Source organism: Phodopus roborovskii, unplaced genomic scaffold (genome assembly GCF_943737965.1).
Source record: "Phodopus roborovskii unplaced genomic scaffold, PHOROB, whole genome shotgun sequence".
Taxonomy (NCBI): Eukaryota; Metazoa; Chordata; class Mammalia; order Rodentia; family Cricetidae; genus Phodopus; species Phodopus roborovskii.
The window spans coordinates 357,308-375,178 of record NW_026125059.1 but is presented as its reverse complement, the minus strand read 5'-3'; the positions used below and the strand labels follow the sequence as shown (position 1 = coordinate 375,178).

The window sequence follows — 17,871 nt, the reverse complement described above, 5'->3', positions numbered from 1 at the left end:
CAATTCTAGCTTCAAATTGCTGAAACTCCCAGCAACTTGGAGGATCAAAGTAGTAGGTGCTTTGCTTTATTGGACCAGTAAGATGAAGATGACATTGTGCCCAGCTACTTTGGGGAGGCCATTCCATCAGCTTTGTCCCTACCAGCCTCTAGGAAGACATTTCACCAAGTACACAAGGGTTTGGAATAATCTTCAGTTGCATCTCAAGCCTTTGTGGGGTGCTGATTCACTTAAGAGCCGAGCCCATTTCCTAGAGCCATACCTTGGGCAGGGCCCAGAATAGTTACCTACTAAGGCCACTGTCGTGGGGCAGGGCACAGGGTAGAGTCTGGATAGGTGAACCTCTTCTCCAATTTTCTACTCCAATTGTGGGATAAACGGAAACTTATTTTAAAAGGTCAAGAATACTATATCATGTTTTTTGGCATGTGAGGGAATACAGGTGAATGTGAAAGCCTTTTTTCTTTTGATAAAATGTACAATAAGGACATATTTCCAATTTTAAAGTTCATTAACATATAAAATATAAATGCGCTCTTCATTTGAGCCTGACTGAGGTCCTACATCTGGTTCTGAGGAATAAACAGTTCTGCTACAAACCTGTTGGCAGAGGTTGCTCTCTATGAGAACATCTCCTGGGCACATGACCAGGGGGCCACAGGCACCATCTAGGAGAACCCACAGTTGGAGCCGGCTAGGGCAGAGCAGAACATTGCAGTTGCCACTGGGATTGAATCTACTTCCAGCCAAATGGGGCAAGGTTAGCCCCTAGTCTGCCCATAGGACTAGAACATCTGTGTGGCAAGCGCCTAGGCCTCAGAGGAGGACTGTGGGGCTCCCTGGAGTAGTAGAGAACGATAGGCAGGAGAGGTGAGGAAGCGAGGATAGGAGTCCCGGTGCATGAGGGTGTAGATCTGCAGCTGTGCATCATCAAATGTGTGTGGTGATGGCTCTTGCATCTTCCTATTGATGCCTTCTCTCACACGGGAGTCCAGGCTCACCTGTGTGGCAGGCACCAAGGTCAGGGGGTGGGGCAGTGCCCTTCCCAGGCCAACCCCCACTTATCCCTGTATCTGGCGCACCTCCTTGGGGGACAGGATGGACACGTAGTCCTCATAGATAAGTCGCGCCTTCTCATCCACCACATGTTGGTTGGCCTCTGCTTTCAACTCCTCACAGGCCAGCCAGAAGAGCATGTTCTCTTCACTGTATTCTGTGCGCAGGAATGCCCGGAACACACTGCGGCCCGTGGGGCTATGCATCAACTTGTCAAAGGACTGTGCCCAGCTTTGTACTTCCTCAGGACTTGGTGGAGTGCTGCAGTCATTAGGGCCAGACCAGGTCAGACTTAAGACATGCACACAAGTACACAAACATGCATGCACACACAATGGCCGCTGTACTCACCAAACTTCACAGCTAGGTAGGGGTTGTAGCTTGCTTTCCCGAGAAGCCTGCCAAGCTCGCTGCCTTTCTTGGTTCCTAGTGGCAAAGGAAAGTGGTACTACCTTATGCAGTTGGGTTTTCTACACACCACTGTGGCTATATGTATGTATGTTTTGTCACATGGGTGTGCCTACACCAGTAAGTCTGTTGCAAGGAAGGAAGCTCCTAGGCTGAGCCTTCTTCACATCCTCTTGTTCCCTCACTGAGGCCTCTTTCCTGGTCAGCAGTTGGACTCTTCTGATTTCTGCTATCCCTCCCTCTCTCTGGACTGCTGGGTAGAACCATACTCCTCAGCCTAGTTCCAGCTAATTCCTGAGACCACTGAAAAACCCACACTTCTGGCCTAATATCAGCAATATGACTCATTGGCTAATGCAGGGTAAGAGCCCCTCCAATGTGTTTGTACCTGTCTGATCCTGGATCCTGCACTTCCAAGGGAAACTTCTGTCAGTCTGTGCTCATCTGCCACAATGAACACTCATTCCCATGGGTGTGGAGACAATTCAGTGCCTACCAGGCTTGTCTTCTCAGCAACAATACAGATCAAACTTCCAATGAGACCTACCTATTCACATTTCATTTCATTTCTTTCTTTCTGTTTGGTTTTTTTGAGACAGTGTTTCTCTGTGGCTTTGGAAGCTGTCCTGGAACTAACTCTTGTGGACCAGGCTGGTCTCAAACTCACAGAGATCCACCTGCCTCTGCCTTCCGAGTGCTGGGATTAAAGGTGTGCGTTACCACTGCCCAGTAACATTTCATTTCTTGAATCTTGCCTATACCCTGGTCTGGGTGGCTTGCTGTTCAATAGATCCCTCAGTCTGTGTAGGGTTAGACTGTTATAAAGTAGAAACTTCTACCACCTTCCCTACTCCTGCCATCAGACACCCCAAACCTTAAATACCTTTCCGCCCAAGGCCAGCTGTTCCTTTATCCGAGTCTCTTCTCAAATGTGTCCACTACTGCACACAGTATGGGGTCTGGGCAGCTTTTAGTTGTATAAACAGGTATATGGTGAGTGCACGGACACCATATGAATGCCATTTGCTTGGCTCTTGCATATAATGTCCCCAGCACACCAGGTTTAAAAGCCACACAAAGGGGCCTGAGAGGTTGCTCAATGTTTAAGAACATTTGCTGATTTTCCCTAAGACTTTGGTTTGGTTCTCAGGACCTGTATGTTGGCTCTCAACCATTTGTAGCTCCTGTTCCAATACCTTCTGGCCTATCCAGGTACCAAGTATGCATGTGGCCCACATATATTCAGGCAAAACATTCATACACATAAAATTTAAGAGCCATAGACAGCCCCTTAGAGGATCTGGGCACTACTACCAGCCAACAGGGCACAGCAGTCTCTGGACAGAGTGATGCTGTGCCAGGGGCACCTGCCTACAAGTAGTTTCTTGTAAGCCTGTGGAGGGCCTAGGGAACAGGACTGGGTCTGAGTCCTAAAAGCCACCCCTTCCCACCCCTATATGCCTCAGTGCTTCTGTATCTCTTCTATGAACTGCTCCCCAGGCCCATATACCCCTGTTAGGTGCTTCATGAACCATGTACCCCCAGATCTACCTACTCTGGTTTTGCCCCTATGAGCCATGTACCCCTGCCCAAATCCCTGGGGGGTCTTCTTCCCAGTGTAAGCTGCACCCTCAAGGTCCACATACCAGGAGCAGCTGCAGCAGCAGCACCAGCACAAGCAGCAGGGGTTGCGACTGGGGGGTCCTGAGGGGGCTGCATCATGGCTGGACATCGAGGGGGGCCTGTCCGCCTCCTCTGGTCCTGTGTGCTGAGGAAGAGGGGGCTGCCTCAACCTCCACTCCAGAATTCACTGGACCCTATGTCTGCCCACCTGCCCCCCTGGCTGTGCCCCCAAGGGCCTCAAGTGTCCAGGAACCCAATTAGAGGTGGGAAGTGCCTACCTGTTTCTCAGCCTCATGTGGGGTGGGCATGTGTGGGTGGAGGGGCTTGCCCAGGTTCTGTGGTGCCAGCTCTGGACCTTCACTGCAGTCTGGCAGCTTGGATCTAAGAAGAGCATTGGGAGCTCTGACTGAGGGCCTGTGACCTGGGCCCACCTTGTAACCTCTGTACCCTCCTCAGGGAGAGGTCCCTCAGAGGGAGGTTGCTCAGAGCTCTATCCCAAGCCTCAGTGCTTACACCAGTGCCCCAGTCAGTGATGGGGTTACTGCAGTTGGGCCTCCCACAAAGGGCTCTAAGACACCCCCATCTGCTCAGTCCCCAAGAAGCCGGAAGCCTGGGTTCCTCTTTCTTGGCTTCCGGCTCCTGGCCCCTCCCAAGGGGACTGGAGCTATAGGCTGATATGGAGGGGGTTAGATGCTCTGACCACTCCCTCCCTCTAGGTAGATGGATAGAGATGCTATCCAGATGACAGCAGAGGGCTAGGTCTGAGGCGCTGAGTGCTTGAGTGGGACTCAGAACCAGACTTTCTGAAAGTGAGGAGTGGAGGAGTGGGGGTGGGGAGGTACACGCTGATGAGAGATGTGTACCCAGGCAACAAGGCTCTGAGGTCCTCAGCTGCCTCAGACACTCCCACTCCCACCTTGGTTTCCCTTATCTCGCTAGGATGCAGAAGCAGGGAGCGCTGGCCATGGGGGCCGGGGTGGCAATGTGTGAGGGTCAGCTGCTTAGCTGGAGCTTTGGGTTCTTCAATGGGTTTTCATACGATTTATCATTCTTGATGTTTGGACCACACCTTCACAGGGGGTTCTAGAAACCTGTCAGGCCTCTGAAATCTGACTTAAAATTCCAGTGTCCCCAGGGGAAACAGAAGCAAAGCATCCAATTAGCACCCTGGCAGCAGTTTTGAGTGCCTCCTCTCTCCCCAGCCTGTGCCCATTTCTGTCCAGGTGGAGGCCATCCAGGCTTTAAGACCTCTGCTCTGTCCACCTTCCTCGCACCAACCCGGGGTTCACATTACTTTCTCCATGGAATTCACCCTCCTGTAGCCCCTCACCCAGCAGAGGGAGGCCCTTTAATCCTACTCTGCCTGAGCTCTGTACACTGAGGGCGGCCTCACCACCTGACTCGATTTCTGAGATGGTGGGTTCCCAAGTCTCCCGGCGTGCAAACCAGGACACAAAAGTAGCTTGGGCTGTACGGGTTGAACTTCTAGGGAAAGGAAGGGGTGTGGTAGCCTGAGGTCTCTAGATTACCCTGCAGACCATCCCTCAGATGCTCCATCTCCAATCAGCTGACTGGACAGGGAACAGCCTGGGATGTGTGGGGCCTGGATGCTGGTGCCTGCCCTTTCCCCCAGCTGCAGGCTCTGGTCCTGGCTCTTTTGCACCCAGCAAAGGTCAGTTGGGACCACCCATATCGTCCAGGGTGCTCTTGACTACTGCCTCCCTTCTTTCTGGGGAAGGAGAGCCCAGAATATGAATTAGGGTTTTCCTGCCCCATATCTGTATATTGGAGGGTTCCTTCCTCCCCAAGCCTCCCAGGCATTGGCCTCCCAAGTCTTTGCTGAGAGACCAAATGCAGCAAATCTGGTCTCTGGGGACAGAAGCTCCCTGGGGGAATGGCTGCCGTGTTGCTCCACAGAAGAAAATGTCCAAGCCCGCCCAGTCAAAGAGAGAGAGAGAGAGAGAGAGAGAGAGAGAGAGAGAGAGAGAGAGAGAGAGAGAGAGAGAGAGAGAGAAGGCATAACCTTTGGGGGGATTCACAGGGGTTCCATTCCCACTTCCATCCCACACTGTCATTATCCTACCTGTACCTCCATGGCAGGCCAGACCTCTCTCACCATGGCGAACCCTGCTGCCCAAGCCCACCTGTGGGATGGTAGGCCCCCACCCAGTTACTGCTTTCTGCTGGTGGGGTCATCTGGAGGGCTGGTCTCTTCTTCGCGGTCCCTCTCGCAGTCTTTGACGCCCCCACCCCTTTCTTAAGGAATTCGCCATGACGCCCCACTCACCAGCGACCTAAAGGCGGATGGGGGCGGGAGGGCCAGGTTCGGTCTGGGCCCCACCCTGGCTGCCGAAGGGGCGTGCTCTAAAGCAGCAGGGATTTAAGTCAGACAGCAAGATGTACTCCAGGGTATTCGCGAGGTAGAAAACCGCACAGAATCCCGCTCGGGTGGGGCCCGGGGAGGGGGGCGCAACATTCACCCCCAAGGCTCGCGGGGCCGAGTGTCTAGAGGACCCAACTGGAAGGGTGGGTAAGGTGCTGGATCGGGTGTCTGGTCTGGCCCCTCCCCACTAGGCTAGCGGGCGGGAGACACGGAAACCTGGGTTCTTCCGGCCCCCACCTTTAGCAATGACTTCTCAAAGCTCTGAGCTGAAGAAAAAGGGGAACCTTGCTGCGGCTCTCCCTCCCCCACGCGCAGGGGGTGGGCTCCGGTCCCACCGCGACCCAGGTCCACGTGGACCGGTCGCTGAGGTCCGGGAAGAGAGCCGGCATCTACATCTCCGGGGCCCGCCCGTGGTCCAGCGCCGCACTCACCGCCGAGTCCCCGAGTCACACCGCCCGCGCGATCCGAAGTCCTGCTGGTCGCCGGGGAGGGGGCGCAGGCGCAGTGCGCAGGCGCCTCCACGGTACTTCCCCAAAGAGAGGGGCCGGGACTTCCTCGAGCCCCAGCGCCTGCTCGCCCGCAGTGCCCCGCCCCGCGCCCGCTCCCGCGCCCCACCCGCGCTGGCGTGTCGTCCTGCGGTAGCGTGGCATGGTGACCCTGAGGGGTGAGTCCTACACAGACAGTGGATTGAGCCAGCGCTCCGTCTGGTTAGCTAGGTTTCCCCAGCCTTTTCTTTATGTGGTGGTGCAGCGTGGGGCACCAGAGCTGAGCCCTGTGCTCTTCTTGGTTCGTCTGGGTACGAAGAGGCCTTTGGGAAGGATTGGCCTGTGGCGCTGCCCTGTCTGGCCCACTCCATCGCATTTAACTCGAAGTTGAAGTCTGTCACTCTGCTGTGGAACTTTCCCAGAGAATGGGAGATTCAGGAACTGCAGCTTGGTGGGCACTGTGAATACAGGTTCTTATATCAAATTACCCCAAAAGTTTCTGGGGCCTGATTGAGTCCCTATTGACCCCTCAAATTGCTCCAAGATAGCCTTTCTGCAAATGGCCTTAATCTTTGGCCAACTCTTCAGATCCCTTATGATTGGGTCCAGATTTGAATTAGTTCATTATCCCAGCATGCTCTGGGCAAGTGTCCAGGGGCCCTGACCCTCCTTTAGACTTGATCTGTAGGGCGTATGTGGTTGCTTGGGTCATGTGGATCCTGCTCTCCTTAGCACTGGATCACAGCCTGACCAGTTCAGGTGCTGGGGTCTTGCTAACAAAAATGCTTTTCAATTGCATAGGCTGTAATATGTTCACCACAGAAGTCAGAGATGCATAGCAAATACTTAACACGAGCTCTTCAGGCAGTGGGGCAGAGGCAGACAGACTAACCTGGAGCTGACTGCAGTTGGACTAGCATGGCAGACAGACACGAAAGGGATGGAGTGAGGGGCAAGGGCAGGATGTTGCCATTGATGCTCAGGGAGTCTGAATGAAGAGGGAACTGGTTGAGAGCCCAAGGCTAACCAGGCTTCCTCTAATGCTGCGTGGGGCTTGATGAAAAAGCCAGAATCCTTTGGCTGCCTCCTGATAGATTCCAAAGCAAGGTAGAGGCTAAGAAGCCCATCTGAACAGTAATAGTTGCCTTAGATAATAGTCCTGAGAGGTGGACACAGTTCAGAACAGGGAGACCCAGTAGAAATGGGTCAGTGCCAGGTGGACACAACAAAACAAAGCTGATTCTGCAGTATTTAGTGTGGACAACTGGCTGTGGGTAGAAGTCAATACGCTTCCTTCCCCTCAGTTCATTCCACATGCCTACCCACTTGTTCTCTGCTATTTTACATCTGCTCTACACTCAGAAAATGCCCCTACATCTAGGCAGGAGCTCAGGAGCACTGAGCAGGCGATGCCAGTGAGGAAGGAACTTTAACCAAGTTTACCCTTTTCCAGAGCAGGACCCCCCCCTTACCCAGCTACTCATAAGCCCCACTTAACTGTGCATGTGCCACAGGCTTTGTATCCCTGCTGGATTTTCTCCAGACAAGGGAGCCTGTGCCACCTTCCTTAGCCTACTCTGTAAACCCAATCCCTCACTGATGTGGAGACCAAGTGGCACTGACACCTGGTGTAGAGCTCTTGTGAACTTGTTATAACGGCCTTCTCAGGATGTTGGTGTGTGTCCTCAGCCCTCCGCTCTGAGGTACTTACATGGATTACTCACTGTGTGCACTGCAGTGATCTTAGGCATCTCTATAATCACCATGAAGAAATGCAGGGTCTGGAAAGGACTTTACTACATGGATGAAGCTTTTCTAGGCACTTGGCAAATCCTGGGTTCCAGACTACAAGGAGCTTGACCAGAGGAGCCCAGCATTGGCTATCATCTGCAGTAAATGACTGTCATTAGAAGACTACAATCTGTGTGTGTGTGTGTGTGTGTGTGTGTGTGTGTGTGTGTGTGTGTGTGTGAACATCATTCCTGGATGAAGAGACTGCCTTCTTTTCCCTGTCTACACCCATGTCCAAACCTACCATTTCCTTCCCTGCGCTGCCCGAAACCCCCTCCCCTCCTCCCGAGAGCTGTTGCTGATCTGCTGCCATCTGGGTTTGGAACAAGGTCCAGGGCAGCAGCAGGCCAGAAAGTGAGAAGGGCCATGCGAAGGCGGAGACGACCAGCTGAGGAAACAGCCCTGGGAACTGGCCATCAGTGAGTAAGACCCTTCTGGACCACCGTTTGATCTCTTCTTCTTCCCTTGTGTTCTCTGTTCCACGAAGAGCCAAGGGAGCTCCCATGCAGGGCCAGGGAGCTGTGTACCTCTCTACAACTTCCACCTCTGTGCAGCCTGCTGGGTAGGGGCTGGGAAGGAGGACAAGGCCAAGGGACCGAGGGGCAAGAGACCACATGTTCTGCAAAGAGCCCATGCTGTGGAGAAGAGGAAGAAGAACCACCCAGAAACCAGGGGCTTTTTAGAGTCTAGTGGTCAGAACGGGATGAGTGGGTTCCTTCCTGTGCTCCGTGTTTGGTGGGTGAGTGGGCACAGGAGGCTGTTTCTGATGAAAGGGAGGCTGTGGGTGAGTCTTCTGTCCCACCATCCAGGATCCTGGGACGATGGAACTCTCCAAAGGTGAGCTTTGGCTTTGCAGTCATTCCCCCTCCCAGAATGCCACCTCAGATGGAATGACCCTAATTTGGGAGACAGCCCTGATTTCTGTGGATGCTGGTGTCTAGGCAGGCTCATCCCTATTCTTTTCCACACTAGTACCACCGCCCCCACCTCTGTGGCCTTGAAGGGTACCCACTGCCCGATGGGGACAGGCGGTTGGGAGATAGGAGTGGCCACCCACCCACATTTCCGTACTTTGGAGAGGCCATCTCTTGTGCCCCGAAGTCTGTGACTGTGGCTGTTGGAGAGGCAGCATCTTTGCTTACCCTTCCCTGCGGGAGCCCAGGGAGAAAAGAGGGGAAAGACTAGAGAATCCTCTGAAGAGTACTTTATGTGAGAGGGAGGGGAACCGCTGTAATCCGGGGTCTCAGTAGGTCAAGGTCGCGGTTATCGCGGGAAGATGCTGCCATCTACCGTCTCTTCTAGGATTGTCTCAACACGCCTCCGCTGCGGAGAAAAGGGGCTGGGGCCAGTGTGTGGCGAGGCACAAGCCCTCCCACCCTCTCCGGGTGTGCCCGCACCTCTTGTCGGTCCAGAGGATCTGGTATCTTCGTGGGCTTTAGTTGGGGTGGCAGGAACAGTTCCAGCCGGATGGCGGCGCGCGCGGAACCCTGACTCCGTATCAGGAGCGTGATTTCCTCTGCCTGGGAACCGAGCTTACTGAGCAACCGTGGCGAGTTGACCAGAGGCGACCCGCCATCTGCCTCCTCCCGCCGGCAGGGTGGGCCCTCTTTCGAGGACCCTCCCGATAGGCCCCTTTGCATACCCGCATTCGGGTGTAGCGCAATCTCAGGGCGCGGACCCGGCTGCGGGCCTCTGCAGCCTTGAGGACGCCCAGAAGCCGATTCTGACGCTCAGCTGGTAGTTCCAATGCCTGCGTCCAGGTGCGCGGGTCGGGCATGCTGTAGGGTACCTCCACCGACTCGCGTGGAAAGATGGAAGCGGCCGCGCCTGCGTCGTCGAGCAGGTCTCCAAAGAGCAAGTGACGGTGGCGTTGTGTGGGGAGCATGGCCGCCAGCTTCTCCTGAGTCAAGGCCCAGCCTGGTTTTGGAGGCTCTGTGGTCCACTGGCCCTTCATGCCTTTCTTACCAGCTCCAGCTCCTGGTGTACTCTTTTTGGCCCGCTCCCGAGCACCCTTTACTCCCTGGGATGGCATGTTTCTGTGGAAGAAAGGGAGTGTCCAATTACTAAGGGGGAACACTATGGTCCCAGCTGTGTTTCTGTGAAACTTCTTGTAGCTACCTAACTCAGGTCCCTAACTGTTAGCTGACCCTGTGCATATCTGCAGTAGGGTATGACTTTCTAATCCTCTCCAGTTGTAGAAATATACCCAGTTTAGGGCTATAAAACCAGATGAATTGTCCTGCATGACACTGGTGCGCCACAGCCCACATTACTATGGCCTTGGGCCATTCTGCATCCCCTAACTCTGGAGCCCCAGGGATTGGTCTGGTCCTGTGCCTCAATCCCTAATCTTTGGTTGGGGTAAGGTTAAAGGAATGGCCCTTCATGATATCTTGGGTAGAGAACCCCATCCTGTGAGTGTGTCCACATGAATCTGCTCGAGTGTGTGTGTGTGTGTGTGTGTGTGTGTGAAAATATGTGTGCTTGGATCTGTGTGTGATGCACATATATATACACAGGGAAGCTCAGCCTCTGTCCTCCTGGCCTATCTCCTCATGAGTAGAGATGTGGGGAGCAGAACCCAGTGAAAAGGTAGCAGAGGAAGTCAGTCCTAGCAACCATTACCAACCTAGCCACTGCTCCTGACTTCTTGTGGGTGAGAGGTAGAGACATGGTTGGGTGCTCGCCCAAAATCTGTCTAACCCCTTGCCCATCTACCAGCTCAGCATCCAGGCCTCCCCACCCCAAGTCCTCACACCCCCATACTTTCTGCCTTTTCCATGGCACGCTTTAGTTTTGAATCTCTGGGCTTGTTGACTATGTTGCTTAGCAACCTGGAGCCCCACCCTCCCAACCTGGCAGTGCGGGTGCACCACTATGCAAGCATTAAGGTACAGGGATTAGGGCCATGTGTGTGTTGTGTCCTGTTCCAGGTCCTCTACCATGGTCCCTTCGACCGCAAGTCTCAGATTCACTATCCTGGCCTTGCGGGCTGCTTTCTGGCTCTTTGGAGATAGCTTTCTGGGCAGAGCTCCTACAGATACTTTTGTGGCTAAGGCACAACTTAAGCCCTTGCAGGCACTCAGTACTTTTCACCAATTCTGGAGCAAGTTTTGGATTTCAGCAGTCTACCAAGATAAGACTTGAGTTTTGCTGGTCTTAACCCTGTATAACCTTGGATAGCAGGCCTAAGAGTGCAATAATCTAATGTGCACTCATTAATTTAGTGATTTTATAAATAACTACCATAGTTTAATGTTTAAATAAACTTATTTGCAAGGCCCCACATCTATATATCACAATGAACTTCTATACAGTTAGAATAGCCACCTGGATTAGAAACTGTATAGTTTCATATTGGATTTTACTCTTTCAGTATTGAATATATTTTTATGCAGGTATCCACCACCAACCCTCCAAAATCTACAACAGAGTTAGAACTAGAAAAACAACTAGCTTTATATCCTTTTCCATAACTTGTATCCATTACCTGCATTCAGTTACTCTCCATCCCCTAATATTTAGTCATTCTCATTTTCTACATATTGTATACAACCATATGTACAATTATATATGTACACTCACACACACACACACACACACATTGTTGGCTGAATTCTACATGTGAGAGCACATTCCCTTTAAAATGGGGAAAGAGACAACGGTATCCATTTTCCCTTATTTGATATAGTGCTAAAAGTCTTAGGAATTAGGTAAGAGAAAGATCTAAAAGGGGTAAAAATGAGAAAGAAATAAATCAAACTGTCTCTATTTGCAGTTAGCACAAATCTTAAAAGGCCCTATTGAGTCTACTGGAAAACTATTGGACACAATAAACACAATAAAATTGCAGGATACAAAATCCATTTAAAAAATCAAGCAAGCAAACAAACCCGGTAGGGGCTACAGAGATGGCTCATTAGTTAAGAGTACTACTGACTGCTCTTCCAGAGGAACATGGAACCTGGGTTCAATTCCCCACATGGCAGCTTAAGACCATTTATAACTTAAGCTCCAGGGGATCTGGCACCCTTATCTGGGCATCTGAGGACACCAGGCGTGGGCATAGTGCACAGGCATACATGTAGGTACACCACCCATATACATAAAATAATTTTTAAAAAAAGTGTATGAAAACAAAGCAAAACATACCACCAGTATACTCCGAGAGAAAGAAATCAGGAGAAATAGTCCATTAAAAATAATTTCAAAAATTTAGTATTTAGGGATATAACCAAATCAGTGAAAGACTTATACAACAAAAAAGTGAGCTAGAGAAATATCTCAGGTTTAAAAAGAAAAATATCTCAGGTTAAGAACAGTCCTCTTTTGGAGGACCTGGAGGACCTAGCATCAGCTGGGTGGTGGTGGCCCATACCTTTAATTGCAGCACTACAGGCAGATTTCTATGAGTTCAAGGCTAGCCTGGTATATAGAGAGATTACTAGGACAGCCAGGGCAGTTACACAGAGAGACTCTGTCTTGAAAAACCAAAACCAACCAAACAAAGTGTTCTGTTCCCAGCACCCACATGGAAACTAGTACCCAGTTCTTCTGACTTCTGCAGCTAAACACTGAGCTGAGCTCCTGGAATCCAGCTGCAGAGAAGTGATGAATAAAAGGGTCAAGACCAGGCTGGAGAAACCCATAGAAACAGCTGACCTGAACAAGGGGGAGTTCATGGACCCCAGACTGATAGCTGGGAAACCAGCATAGGACGGACCCAGACCCCCTGAAAGTGGGTGTCAGTTAGGGGGACTGGGACCTCTGACAATGGAAGCAGGATGTATCCCTAGTGCAGGAATGGACTTCAGAAGCCCATTCCCCATGGAGGGATACTCCCTTAGCCTAGAGACACGGGGGAGGGCCTAGGCCCTACACCAAATGATTTGACTCACTTTGATGATCCCTCATTGAAGGCCTCACCCTCCCTGGGGAGTGGATGGGGGTTCTGTGGGGGGTATGGGAGGGTAGGAGGTAGAGGGAACTGAGATCAATATGTAAACTAAGAAAAATACTAAAAAAAAAAAAAAAAAGAACAAAAAAGGGAATCACATAAGATACTAGATTATGGAAAAACATTTCATGTTCTTGGATTGGTAAAATTAATATTGTAAACATGGCTATACTACCAAAATCAACTTACAAATTTAATGTGATGCCTATTCAAATTCTGATATATGTCACAAGTTTAGAAAAAAGTAATACAAGAACTCACATGGAACCACAAAAGACCAATAATTGCCAAAACAATCCTAAGGAATAAGAACATTGCAGGCAGCTGGGCGATGGTAGTTCATGCCTTTAATCCCAGCACTCTGGAGGCAGAAGCAGATGGATCTCTGTGAGTTTGCCACCAGCCTGGTCCATAGTGTAACATGAAAATCAAATACCCGGAGACAGATATTGGGGTTCAAATTTGATCTGAAGATTAGAAAAGCAAAGTAACAGGCCACTAGCTCTTACCACTACCTCAGGCTCAAAGAGCTGATCCTGTTGTCTGTCCTCAGCATGGCTGGAGAATCCTGAGACTTCAATGTGACTGGAGAATGAATGCCTGATACTGACTCTTGTCCCTGTCTTATATACCTCCCTAATCCTGGGATTGAAGGCGCGTGATCCCAGGTGCTGAGATTATCTTGGTATGAGTTGTTTTTCTTTAGGACTGGATCCATCTTGTGTAGATCTGGGTGGCCTTGGACTCACAGAGATCTATCTACCTCTTAATCCTGAGTCCTAGGATTAGAGGTATGTACCACCACCTCCTAGCTTGTGTACCTGGCTTCTATGGCTTGTGGCTGACTTTGCTTTCTGAATCTTCAGGCAAACTTTAATAAATCATAAATAATATATCATCACATTACAGGGTGAGTTCCAGGACAGCCAAGGCTGAACAGAGAAATCCTGTCTAAAAAAACAAAACCCAAACAAACCAAACAAGAACATTGTAGGCAGTTATTATAATACTTGACTTCAAGTTATAGTGCTAAGGACAGCTTGGTACTGGCATAAAACCATACAGGTAGATCAATGAAATAGAATAGAGATCGCAAAATAAAATGAGAAGGATGTGCCCACTTAATTTTTGACAAAGGAGGCAAAAGCATACACCGGAGAGAGAGTAGACTATTTAACAACGGGTGCAGGCAAAACTAGGTTTCTATCTGAAGGAGAATGAAAAGATTCTTATCTTTCATCTTGTACATAAGTCAATTCAAAATGGATTAAAGACCCTAATCTAAAACTTGAAACTTTTAGAAGAAATATTGCTGTAGACAAGAACTTTTTAAATCGGGACTACGTGAAAATAAGGTTTCTGTACAAGCTGGGTGGTGGTGGTACACTCCTGTAATCCCAGCACTCGGGAGGCAAGTGGATCTCTGTGAGTTCCACTCTGTGAGTTCGAGGCCAGCCTGGTCTACAAAGCAAGTTCCAGGACAGTCAGAGCTGTCACATAGAGAAACCCTGTACTGAAAAAAAAAAGTTTCTGTACAGAAAAGGAAAAGCAAAATAGCAGAGTAAACAGTTCACAGAATGGAAGAAAATCAAGTGGTTGATAATTCAAAATTTATAAACAATTACAGGTGGGCTGTGCTGCCTCATGACTTTGATCACTGCAGAGGCAGGCTGGTCTCTGAGTTCAAGGCCAGTCTGGTCTGAAGTCTGAGTTCTAGGACAGCACCGTTATATAGAGAAACCCTGTTTCAAAAAACAAAAACAAACAAAAAGCAGAAATCAAACACTAAAGAAACAAAACTATCAACAAATGGGCAAGTGAACTGAATAGAAACACAAACGTTTAATAACTGCTTAAAAAGTAAACACTTCTAGTCATCATTGCAGTACATATTAATACTACTTTGAGGTACCACTTCATCCCAGTCAGAATGGCTGTCATCAACAATAGATGTTGGAGGGGATATGGAGAGAAAGGAAACCTTATTCAGTATTGGAGAGAGGCAAATTAATACAGCCACTGTGGAAATCAGTTTGAAGATTTCTCAAAAAAATTGAAATTAGAACTACTGTATGACTTAGCTATTTCACCTCTGGGGCAAAAACCTCCATACCCCATCACAGTGATATTAGCCCTTCCATGTTTATTGTTGATTTATTCACTATATTAAAGAGTTGGAATGAAGCTAGTTGTGCATCAAGAGATGAATGTATAATAAAAAAAATTGGTGTACATAATAAAATGAAGTACTCTTCACCTTAAAGAAAACACATAGAGACAGCTGACCTGAGCAAGGAGGAGCTAATGGGCCCCCAGACTGATAGCTGGGAATCCAGCATTGAACCGACTCAGACCCCCTGAATATGGGTCTCAGCTAGAATGCCTGAGCAGTCTAAGGGACCTCAGACAGTGGAACCAGGATGTATTCCAGGTGCACAAAAGGACTTTGGGGGCACATCCCCCATGGAGGGATATTCCCTTAACCCAGAGACAAGAGAGAAGTCCTAGTCCCTACTCCAAATGACTTGACAGATTTAGATGACCCCACCTGGAGGGCATCACCCTACACGTGGAGTGGGAGGGGGCATGGGAGGGTGGGAGAGAGGGAAAGAGGGAGAGAGGAAGGGAGGGAGAGGGAACTGGGATCAATATGTAAAATAAAAAAATAAATTAATAAAAATAAAATATCACTATTAAAAAAAAGAAATGTAATTCCCACATATTCAGACAAAATAGAAGGGCACAAAATATTCCCACAGAATTTGTGGGAAAAATAAATGGACATTAATGTATAATTAAATTAAGCTATGTCCCCTAATCTCAGAGAGAAAAAAATATCATGTAATTATATGTATATGTACATGTATATGCATATGTATATGTATATATATTTGAAACAGGATTTTTCTGTGTAACAGCCATAGCTGACCTGGAACTTGCTCTGCAGACTAGACTGGCCTTGAACTCATACAGATCCGCACGCCTCTGCCTCCCTGAGTGCTGGGATTAATGTTCTACACCATCACACCTGGCATAATTCAATTCTTAATCCTATTAATTATTTTGTTCACTTGATCATTCCACATAAATTATTAAGTCTATAGTCTGTTAATGAGTGTGATATTTCCAGTGCCTGTGTTTAAGTCTCCCTTTCATTCCTATATGTATGGATTATGGCTTCTGGAGTTTGGAACCTGATCACCTGTGGTAGATCATCTTTTCACTTGTAGTTAGTCCATCCTGGCTGAGAGGTGGGTCCCTGTTATTTGCAGGTGAGCCTGTTATAGCTGAAATTTTGGCTTAAGCTAAATTTCTGGTCTTTCTTCAGGAAACTATTAACTGTTCCCACTGCTTTTGGAAGCTTGCCCAGGCCTCTTGGTTGAAGGTCCACTTAGAACTATCATCCAGTCTCCAAGCTTGCCTCCTCATCTCCACAGCTGAGTGGAATGAAGATCCCTGAAGACGGAGTTTTCTTTGGGCCATCAGCTCACAAATGACATGGAGACTTATTATTAATGATGAAAGCTTGGCCTTAGCTTAGGCTTGTTCCTATCTAGTTCTTATAACTTAAATTAACCTATATTTTGAAATCCATGCTCTTTTTTATATGGCTCAGTTACCTTTACTCTGTATTGTCTATTCTGCTTCTTCCAAGTCTGGCTGGCGACTCCAGTCTCTTCTTTCCAGAGCTCTCTCTATCTAGAAGTCCCTGCTATGCCTCCTGCCTAGCCATTGACTGTTTAGCTTTTTATTAAACCAGTTACAGTAACATATGTTTATACAGTGTAATCAAATATCTCACAACATTTCCCCCTTTTGTTTAAATAAAAAGAAAAAGGTTTTAACTCTAACAGTAAAACTACATACAATAAGAATAATTATCAGGTAAGAGCTACATTTACAATGTACAGTCCATTTACATTTGGCAAATTCAGAGGAAATACTCCATAATTAATCGTATCTCAGTGAGTCCTAAGTTTTGTGCCTAATTTACCTTCTATCATAACTAAGGAAAATTATCCAGTCTTCAACCCCATCAAAGACTGCAGAAGGATATATTATTACCTGAGTAAACAGAAAGTGCTGAGCAAGCAACGTCCAAAATTAAGAGAAATGACTGTCACTCCAAGGTTCCTCTGTAACATTGGGGCATCTATCTTCTGCCCACAGGCCTAAAATATCTGACAAACTTTTCTGTGAAGCAGGAATTTTGAAGGACTGATCTACCTTGTCTTGGCAATGTTTGACAATTGTCTTCTTTTGTTTCCTGCTTGTCCAATTTGAAGAGCATACTGTCAGCAGTTGAGGCTGGTGATTTCTTTCCTAGGGGCTAACTTTTGTCACAAAGAAAGCAAACTCCATATGGAGATTCTTTGATGCTTATCATCTTCTCTGAAGTAGATTGGTGCTGCCAGGAGTAGATGTGTCTCATTGTCATGAAAAGCCCATTTGAGGTTAAGTCTTGGGTGATGGTAATTCTGGGAATTTACAACTTGTGATAACATTTTACAACCAGTAGTATAATTTGTGATAACAAGGTGTACAAGCTTAACAGGGGGTTTGTATGAAGTTTGTTTACACAAGTCTGTGGTTATCTTAACACAACTCTTGACATAGCTGGGGTCTTGTTTTAAGTTTTAACCAATTGTTTTCCCTGTGAATGAGAACATAGGGCAAGGCTCAAGCAATAGAAGAATCTGGGTAACTGGGCTAATGTTCTGACTTACTCTGGACCTTTCAATTAAAACAGTTTAGATGCCGTATTCATAGGTTTTTGAAGTGTTTGAATATTGCCTATCTAAAATACATCTCTACATGTCCTTGAAAACATATCTAATATGACTATAAGTTTGATTGTTATAGATGACTACTAACCTGTATTTTTTTATTATCCTAAATAGCTTTTAAGGGCTAAAACTTTACATTACGTTTTAAAATAAGTTACATAGGTACAATACCTTAGACAAGAATAGAAACACACAGTAGAACAAAAATAACCTTATTTGTATCAATATATAAAAATCCACACCAATGTAAAATATTTGAGACTTGTTCAAAAGTAAGCTCAACAACCTACCCTTTTATCCCATCATTTCTGCACCATAACCTCCCCTTTTCCCTTCAGAAAGAGATCCCTGAATCTAATCTCCTTTGTTCAGCTCTTTTCT

The 17,871-nt window shown here is 48.1% G+C and overlaps 2 protein-coding genes across 6 annotated transcripts; both read right to left on the bottom strand.

Moving 5' to 3' along the window:
* Positions 1 to 44: 44 nt before the first annotated feature.
* Positions 45 to 5,979, bottom strand: Rgs19 (regulator of G protein signaling 19). 5 transcript variants are annotated; one of them, XM_051184135.1, is made up of 6 exons: positions 5,902 to 5,979; positions 3,366 to 3,468; positions 3,111 to 3,232; positions 1,408 to 1,482; positions 1,083 to 1,317; positions 45 to 1,001 (listed from the first exon to the last, which is right to left on the bottom strand). In XM_051184135.1, exons 2-6 carry the CDS (start codon positions 3,393 to 3,395, stop codon positions 810 to 812), a joined length of 654 nt encoding a protein of 217 aa, XP_051040092.1. In that variant the 5' UTR covers positions 3,396 to 3,468; positions 5,902 to 5,979; the 3' UTR covers positions 45 to 809. The 5 variants fall into 5 exon arrangements, with proteins under 5 accessions (XP_051040092.1, XP_051040070.1, XP_051040062.1 ...); XM_051184113.1 differs by lacking the exon at positions 5,902 to 5,979 and adding an exon at positions 5,375 to 5,528; XM_051184105.1 differs by lacking the exon at positions 5,902 to 5,979 and adding an exon at positions 5,171 to 5,368.
* A 3,030-nt stretch (positions 5,980 to 9,009) lies between these two features.
* On the bottom strand, positions 9,010 to 9,780 carry Lkaaear1 (LKAAEAR motif containing 1). The gene is made up of 3 exons (XM_051188451.1): positions 9,389 to 9,780; positions 9,144 to 9,266; positions 9,010 to 9,069 (listed from the first exon to the last, which is right to left on the bottom strand). The coding sequence occupies exons 1-3, from the start codon at positions 9,776 to 9,778 to the stop codon at positions 9,010 to 9,012; spliced, it is 573 nt and encodes a 190-aa protein (XP_051044408.1). The 5' UTR covers positions 9,779 to 9,780.
* Between the last annotated feature and the right edge of the window lie 8,091 nt (positions 9,781 to 17,871).

Coding starts and splice junctions, on each gene's coding strand:
- Rgs19 (XM_051184135.1), bottom strand. CDS start 3,395: ATGCCCACCCCACATGAGGCTGAGAAACAG. Junction 1,318..1,407: donor CTACCTAGCTGTGAAGTTTG/GTGAGTACAGCG, acceptor TAATGACTGCAG/CACTCCACCAAGTCCTGAGG. Junction 1,002..1,082: donor CCATCCTGTCCCCCAAGGAG/GTGCGCCAGATA, acceptor CCTGCCACACAG/GTGAGCCTGGACTCCCGTGT.
- Lkaaear1 (XM_051188451.1), bottom strand. CDS start 9,778: ATGCCATCCCAGGGAGTAAAGGGTGCTCGGGAGCGGGCCAAAAAGAGT. Junction 9,267..9,388: donor TGCGCTACACCCGAATGCGG/GTATGCAAAGGG, acceptor CTCGGTTCCCAG/GCAGAGGAAATCACGCTCCT. Junction 9,070..9,143: donor ATCCTCTGGACCGACAAGAG/GTGCGGGCACAC, acceptor TTTTCTCCGCAG/CGGAGGCGTGTTGAGACAAT.